Source organism: Echinops telfairi, unplaced genomic scaffold (genome assembly GCF_000313985.2).
Source record: "Echinops telfairi isolate 266 unplaced genomic scaffold, ASM31398v2 ScPeMD7_7457;HRSCAF=8495, whole genome shotgun sequence".
Lineage (NCBI taxonomy): Eukaryota > Metazoa > Chordata > Mammalia > Afrosoricida > Tenrecidae > Echinops > Echinops telfairi.
In genome coordinates, this window is record NW_022111357.1 from 28,792,079 (window position 1) to 28,801,067 (window position 8,989).

The 8,989-nt window shown below is 39.9% G+C and overlaps 1 protein-coding gene across 1 annotated transcript in view; it reads left to right on the forward strand.

The window, feature by feature from the left end:
* The window catches only part of FBXO42 (F-box protein 42), a 120,830-nt gene that overhangs the window by 69,643 nt on the left and 42,198 nt on the right, over positions 1–8,989 (forward strand). The window contains exon 3 of the mRNA XM_004705157.3: positions 109–225. Coding sequence (XP_004705214.1) covers positions 109–225 — 117 coding nt within the window. The remainder of the gene's footprint in view (positions 1–108; positions 226–8,989) is intronic.

Here is an 8,989-nt window from a genome sequence, read left to right on the forward strand (position 1 = left end):
AAACCTATAGCTTATATAAGTGGAAAGACAGTCAATAGACGTTCCTGATGATGTGACTTACAAGTGGAGTGTGCAGGGTGAGGCCATTAACTTGTCTTCTTGTTTTAGGTGTAGCCCACCAGTGTTACCATGGTTTCATGAAGGCCGTCCAGGAAGGAAACATTCAGTGGGAAAGTCGGACTTACCCGTACCCTGGAACCCCGATCACTCAGCGGTTCTCACACAGTAAGTATTTACTGTGAAAGCAGCACATGTTTCCAGGAACGACTTTGGAGGCATGTATTTCATCTGACTTAATCATTAGAATATTAAACAAGGGCTTATATTAGAGTCACACTCAGAATTGGGACCAACATGACTCGAATGCACTGTCGGTGCTTTGTTACAGTGTGATATTGTGCTCTGAGGTTTTCTGGTCTGCTGAGAGTGTTCAACGCTGACATCATGTAGAGGGAAAACCAGGAAAGGCACACATGCAGGTATTGCTGGTACCCTTCCTGCTTGGGCGTCAGCCAGAATCAGCACCAAGTCTTACAATAACTGTTTCTTTTGACCTTGTATATGTCCAGCAGATAGTGAATTAGGGGTCACATTTTAATATGGAAAGTTTATTATAGAGTACAAATTTAAATAGTAAAATTTAAAATTAAAAGTTCAGACAAATATTTAGAGGTTTTAGAGATATTTTAAAATTAACTCTTTTATTAGTTTTTGTAGACAGTGGTATATTGTAGGCCAGAAAAACTGTATTTATTAATAGTTTTACATAAAGAAAACTCACTGAAGCTAGAATGCTAGGCCTGGAGAAAGGTGGGGTCTTTTTTGAAAGCTCTCATAATTAGAGTTTTCATGTATTGCTACTATCCTATTAAAAAAAACTTCAGTGCTGGTCCATTTCCTACAAGGCAATCTAAACTTTACATTATATTCAAAGCCCTCCTTCATGTAATCTAAGCCTAAATTGATGACGTCATTGCCCCATTTCCCCCCAAGAGCGTACCTTGTCAAACACTGCCCTCAGCCTTTGCTATACTTGGTTTCTTCCACCCTAGAAGATTCTCATCCATTTAGTAGATGCATAGCTCACGTCTCCTTTAGATTTAGTTGAAATTCTGTCTTCTTCAGAAAACTGTTTTCAACACTCTAACCCACAGTAAAACTTTTCCTGTTTGGAGCTTACAAGGGAGTACCTCCCCAAACCCAGAATCCCCACCTCCCTGTACCTCCCCCACCCCCCAAAGCTATGTATTTAAATTTTTTTTACAAAATAACATTATTACCTTCAAAGTACTCTCTGTTACACTGAATACATTTTTCAAATTGCAACTCCATTTTTGGAAACATTTTTCAAACTTGGATGGTTGACAGCACCTCCCTCATTTTTTTCTTCACCTCTTCTATATCGTCAAATCACTATCCTTTCATGTCAAGAAACAAAAAGTCGTTGCATGGAGCAAGGTCAGGTGAGTAAAGTTTGTGGGGCAAGAGAGGCAAGGCAGCCTGTTTGTTGCCAAAAACTGGGGCACTGAGATGGTTGTATGAGCAGATCCTTTGTTATGGTGATAAAACCAGTCCCCCTTTCTGCCACAAATCAGGCCTTTTTCATTGCACTATGTTACGCTATGTTTTCAGAACTTCTAAATAGAAAGCTTAACAGTCTGACCAGGTGGAATGAATTGACAAATGTTCAGAACAAGGATTGTCATCAATTGACATCTCACCGTTTTTGAACCAAGAAAACTGTTTGTATACTTCAGTTTTCCCCCATACTGCTGTCTTGTAAACTGTGTTCAACATCACAGCACTTTCTGCAGCATTTTTCCCGAGCAGGAAAAAAAATTTCATAGCTGCATGCGGTTCTCGTAAATCGGTTATCACAAAAAAAAACAAGGTTTGAGCAAAACTGCTTTCACAAAAAAATTCACTGTGACCAGAGAGTGGGTGCAGTTACTCAGAGCAAGTTGCACGGTGCTTGCCTAGTGGGAAACGTGTATTATGGAAACTCTGCTTCACCCAGTGCGATCTGATTTTGTACCCCATCCTATATAGATATTGTTTGAAATACTCATTTGGCACTTAACTGATCTTGTCTTTCATTGTAAGTTTATGTTTATATATATCTATCTATATATTGATATATCTATCTATATAGACATATCTATATCTATCTATATAGATATATCTATATATATATATATATGTATCCCCTCCCCTGAAAAAAGAAAAGCAACACTATATTTCTATATTTGAACCCTTGAGGGGAAAGAACATGTTTTGGTTATCTGTGTTGGATAAAGAAATTAATTACTTTCCAGTATTCCTGAGGTTCAAGAGTCTGAAAGTGCGTTAGCTGGAGGGTCTTACAGGATTTGTCATGAGGTTTTGGTTAATGTGCCAGCCAGAGCTACAATCACCCAAAGGCTTAGCTGGGGCTAAAGCAGGGAGATTTGCTTCCAAGTTAGCACTTCTCCATAAGGTTTCTCATGACTTGGCAGCTGACCTCCCACAGAATCAGTGATCTGAGAGGCAGGCAGACAGACACCAACTAATACTAAATCAGAAGCCACCATGTCTTTTTACACCCTAATCTCTGAAGTGAACACCCTCACTTCTGTTCTACTGTGTTGGTCAGACTGATAAACCCTAGTACAGTGTGGGAAGAGATTAACCAAGGGCTTAAATGCCAGGTGGTGGAGATCATGGGGAGCCATCTCGGAGGCTAGCTTCCACAGACCCTATGTAAAACACGTTTGGATTCAGAGAAGAGTTTAGTAAGTGACTACAACTCATCAGTCCCTTTGAATTGGGATGGTCTACATCAGTGGTTCTCAACCTTCCTAATGCTGCGGCCCTTTAGTACCATTCCTCATGTGGTGGTGACGGCCAACCATTGGAAACAGGTGTTTTCCGATGGTCTTAGGCGACCCCTGTGAAAGGGTTGTTTGACCCCCTAAGTGGTCACGACTCACAGGTTGAGAACTGCTGGTCCAAACAGATCAAAGGGACAGACCCAGTACTTGCTGTACCGTCAGTTCTCTGGAGGAACTTGTTCTGGTGTTGTAAACTCCCCAGAGCAGTGGATCTCAAAGTAGGATCCCTGGTCTTTTTGGTATCCTTGAGAACCTTTCAGGATATCTATAAAGGTCACATATCTTTGTTTTAAACTGATGAGTGTGTGACAGTGAAGAATAATGAGTGTTACTAGAATATTTGAGTGCCGCTGCTTCAGTTCATGCTAAGGCTCCAGAAGTCTTGTTTACCACTACTGTCAAACTAGTAGAAATATCAGCACAGTGAAAAGGCAATGTAATGGCTTATTATAAAAACTTTTAAAATGATTCCTGAGACTTAGGGATCCACAGACTAAAATTTGATAATTGCTGGAGCAGACGGCAACTGAATCCTTGTTGAGAATATTTAATGAAATGTTAGGAAGATGTACAGTAAGTCAGTATTTATTGTTGCTGGAGGGATAACTTCACTTGCCTGCAAATAGTTGGAGTTAGATAGAAAGTTTCTAAAGACTCAAGACTTTTTTAAGAGCAAGTAGTTTTAGAATACTAAGTGATAGAAATTGCGTGATTCTGAGTAAAAAGAAATCAGAAGAAGAAATATCCAGGAGTGAATAATTATCTTAACAAAGGTTCAGCTTTGGGGAAAATACTTTGTTCAGTTACTTTTGAAAAGACCTTTACTTCAAAGGTAACATTGTTTAAGGGGAAGTAGATCGGATGGTACAGTGAGTAAGCCCACAGAGGTTCAGAGATTGTTTTAAAAGTACTCACTTGAAATCCAGGGGAAAATGCCATAGATTTTAAAAACTAGTTTATCTATCATCTCTCATTGTCAGGATGACTGGCTCTCATGTTTCTTTTAGTCTGTCTCTTGTTTTTTCCCATTTGTCTTTATAGCCTATTTAACTAACTGTCAAGCTGAAGGAAGACACTGTTAGGTGCCCAGGAGTCACCTCCAACTAACTCCTAGCAATCTTCCATATAACAGAACAGAATGAAAGGTTGCCTGGTCCTTCGCCAGCCTCCCAGGCATTGCTATTTGAGTCCATTGTTACAGTCACTGTGGCAGTCTATCTGAATGAGCATCTTTTTCATTGACTTTACCAAGCGTGATGTCCTTTTTTAGAAATTGAACATTCCTAATGATGTGCCCAAAATAAGCAAGATAAAAGAGCAATCTGGAAGATGACCAGTATTAAAAAAGGACAGCTTTCAATCTAAGTAAACAAAGAATTCCTTAAGTTTTTTCCCTTGGCTCCTTTCTCTACCTACTCAGCATTTCTCCCTTGATCTCAGTCTTATTCTTGTCCCTAACTTGGACTGAGCACTAGTCTCACACATTCCAGTTTTTTTGCTCAAGTTGCCCCAGAGATAAGAGATGCTTTATATTCAGCCAGCTAAAAATGGAACTCACGAGTCCCTCCCACGACTGGCAAATTTTCTCTTCTCTGTAATTTAATAGCATTGTTTTCTTAATTATTTATTTTTCATTTCTCAAGCTTGAAATCTTGGAGTCATCTTCAATTCCTTCCTTTCCCTCTATTCAACAAAAGACAAATCATGTTAAGTCTGTTTTATCTCTGAAACACCATTATATCATATATTTCTTTTTCTATCACCCCAGTGTACCATGTCCTCATCACATCTTTCCTAAATCATCACAGTGTACTTCTGAGTGGGGTTCTTGCTGTTCCCTTCCTAATCTGGGCTGGACTAGACTGTTGGCAACCACTCACACTGGGGCAGAGCTGCTCCTAGGACATTTGGAAATGTGATCGTTTACGGTTGCTTTTTTCTGGACTAAAAAGCACCACCGGCATTTAGAAAACAAGGACCAGATGTGTTCCAACATCCTGAAGTAAATGGAGTGATCCCACTGACAAAGCATTGTCCTGCCCAAATTACAAGCAAGAGCTGCCAAGTTTAACATGCAGAGCCTGCCTTAAAGCTTCAGCTTTCCTCTACTGCATGTAGAACTTTCCAAGTCTGCCTGGCTTTCAAGGCCCGGGCTTATCTTTCCTGCATCACTGCTGCGTCCTTACACCACCAGAGCTCCAGCCACATAAAACTCGTTGTCTTAAACTTCCCCATTTCATGTTTTCTGGATGTGCATATCAATCTCTCTCTCTCCCCACTCCACCCCCCACTTATTAATTGACTGAAATAGTCCTAGCCTCAAAAACACTTCTCCAAATCAAAGCTAAAAGATACCTTCACAAACTACTCTCAAATTCCACTGTGGAGATTAAGCTCTTCTGCTTATGTTTCCCTGATATACTCTTCATTCCTTCCCCATATTATATTTTACCATCTGCTTTTAACCATAATTATCTGTTCAAGAGAAGCTACATACAAAAGAAGAAATAACTTTAGACTTGGGAGACAAGTTTCTTGGTACGCTAACCTGTAATTTCCTCAACTGTAAAATATGTATGGCAAATCTTATTTATGTCACAGAGTTCCTGGGAAATTTGATGCAGTAAATACATCTAAAAGTAAGTTTTAAAGTACAAAATGGAAGGATGCTGGTACTGTCTCTTCCATGAGATTGTTGTCTACTTGAGGACAGGCAGGTGGTGTGTACCTCTCAGAGCACCTGGTTTATAGGTGCTATCTCGTAACAGTTTGTGGAATTGAATGCAACACAGGTATGAGCAGTTAGCTTTATCCCTATGCAAAAGTCCAGTCTGAAAAGGTCCCGGGTGAGTAATATGCCCCACTAGCGGAATATGTCTCCAGAGAGGGCCACAGTTCTGCAATGCATTCTTGCTTTACTGAAACCTATTCTCCTACCTTATTTGGTGAGTATGTGCATGGCTGATCTTGCAAATCTTGATCAAATAGGATGTTCTTTTCAGACTAATATTGAGATCCACAAGGTTGTAGCATCACACTTTGGAAAAGTGTTCAAGCTTCAAATATGGTCAGTTCATTCACACATGCTAATTCTGCTCCCACAGTAGCCAGCAGGCCCAGACTGGATAACCAACCTTGTTTGTTCCATAGTTATGTAATTAGAGGCCTTATCAAATGTGCCCTGGCTTGTAGATGTGAGACACATGACAACACAGTCTTTTAAGCATGGGATAAAAGCCTCCTGAAGATACATAAGGAAACAAAAGGGAATTCTACATCTCCAGGTGCAAAAGTTAGAATGAACCATTCAATTCTGTGAGTGTTTATTGAGTGACTATTCGGCACTATAGAGAATGTGAAACAGTGGGAAGTTCTTGTGTTTTTGAGGATTATAATATAATAGGGAAGCATTCAGAACTCTGAAGGACCATTATTTGCTGTGTATATAATTAAAATGTGAATTTTTAAAAAAAATGTGAATCTTTGACTTGTCTTTGAATAGCAGTTATTAGATATCAATTTGAGACATATATCTTACAACAGTTGTTCGTGGAGCTGTCAAACTCATTTTAAAAACTTGAACAGATACAGTATTTGGAATAAATGATCTCAGTATTATTTCTTAGCACAGTATTCACATCGCACTATGAACTGTAACTTTATAGCACTTCTCAATGGTCTCAGTGTTCTGAAAGGAAAACATTTCTATTTGGGAGGAGAACTTGGGTAAAAGGGAAATGACTTGAGCGCTGAGAATTGTTTGAATTCTTATTTTTTCCTAAAGGCCTGTTTGAACTTGTCAGGTTTCCCCCTTAATTACACCAGCATGTTAAGTATCTTGAATAAAAAGCACTAAACAAAGTTCAGCAGGATGCCTAAAATAGTTGAGTGTATTATTAATGGTTATTTTCACATTCCATTATATTTGAATTCTAAACATAGTTGTTGAATTTGACTCCCTTCCTCTCCCAGCCTCATTGATAATTGACTGCTGGACTTTGAAAACACACAGCTTGCTTTTTAAATCCTATTAGCTGCATACATTGGGCTGTGTTTTCCTCTTCCAGAATCCTTTGTTTGCTCAAAGGGAAGCAGGAAAAGACTTAATGCTTTATTTTAGTATAGGATTAAAATACATGTGCTAAGGACCTCATGGGGCTCCAGTTCTGGCTGGGTATTCCATCCAAATAGAGAAGAAGAATGTTTACTGCCTCTTTGTAAAATAAAGGCCACAGTGATGCTCTTTGCTGCATGAAGGAAACAGCTGCCAAGATTTGATCTTTGGGGAACATGGATACATAAACAAACCCTCCTGGACTCAGATAAATGCAATCATGGATTTGTCTTAAAATGTTGCAGCCCACACTAATTAATATTTCAGAAGCCATAGGACTTTGCTATATTCTGTTTTTAAGGTCTGGATTATCAAGAAGAAAATAATTTTCTTTTATGCCTCCAGCCAGTGTGATCAGTGTGAAATTGTTTGCCTGATTTGTTGGGGTAGCAATGTTTGAACCCATCGATGCAGCCATTGTGTCAGTCTATCCTGTAGCAGGTTTTCCTCCCTTTAGCAGCATCTCTACTTTTCCTAGCATGATGTCTTTCTTTTTTTTTTTTTAATCATTTTATTTTAGGGGCTCATACAACTCTTATCACAATCCATACACACATCAATTGTGTAAAGTGCATTTGTACATTCATTGCCCTCATCATTCTCAAAACATTTCCTCTCCACTTAAGCCCCCGGCATTAGGTCCTCATTTTTCCCCTCCCTCCCCCCTCCCCCTCCCTCATGAGCCCTTGATAATTTATAAATTGGTATTTTGTCATATCTTGCCCTGTCCGATGTCTCCCTTCACCCACTTTTCGGTTGTCCATCCCCCAGGGAGGAGGTCACAGATAGTTCCTTGTAATCGGTTCCCTCTTTCCTACCCACTCTCCCTCTACCCTCCCTGTTTCGCCACTCACACCACTGGCCCTGTAGGGATCATCCACCCTGGATCCCCTGTATTTCCAGTTCCTATCTGTACCAGTGTACATCCTCTGGTCTAGTCATACTTGCAAGGTAGAATTCGAGTCATGATAGTGGGAGCGGGGAGGAAACATTTAGGAACTAGAGGAAAGTTGTATTTTTCATCATTGTTACATCGCACCCTGCCTGGCTCATCTCCTCCCTGAGACCCCTCTGCAAGGGGATCCCCAGTGACATACTAATGGGGCTTTGGGTCTCCACTCCACACTCCCCCCATCATTCACTATCGTAAGATTTTTTGTTCTGATGATGTCTTTCACTAGGGATTGGTTTACTCCCGACAGCATGCCCAAAGTACCTGAAACTAAGTCTGGCCATCCTTGCCTCTAAGAAACATTCTGGTGGATTTCTTCCAGGACACATTTGTTTGTTCTGTTGACAGTCCATTGTACTTTCAGTATTTTTTGTCAGCACCGCAATTCAAATGCATCGATTTTCTGTCTTCCTTCTTCAGTATTCTACTTCCACGTGCATATGAAGCAATTTGAAAATACCATGGGTTGGGTCAGGCTCACCTCAGTCCTCAAAATGCGTCATTCCTTTTTCCTACTTTCACGAGGGCTATGCAGCAGATTCACCCAGTACAATGCATCGTTTGAGCCTTGATGGCTGCTTCTATGAGCATTGATTGTGAATCCAAACAAGACAAAATTCTTGACAACTCCAATATTTTCTCCATTTACCATGATGGTGTTTATGGTTCTAGTTATGAGGATGCGAGTTTTCTTTATATCTAGTTGTAATCCGTACTGAAGGCTCCTATCCTTGATCTTCAGCAAGCAAGGTTATGTCATCTGCGTATCTTGGTTGCTTAATAAGCCTTCCTCCACTCCTGATGTGAATTCTTCTTCATATAACCCAGCCTCTCTGATGATTTGCTCAGCATACAGATTGAGTAAGTATGGTGAGAGGATATAACCCTGACACACACCATTCTTGGTTTTAAACCATGAAATATGTCTTTGTTTGGTTAACACAACTGCTTCTTCATCCAATTACAGGTTCCTTAGCACAATGTAGTGTTTTGGGATTCCCATTCTTCTCAAGGCTATCCATAGTTTGTTATGATCTACACAGTCAAATGCCT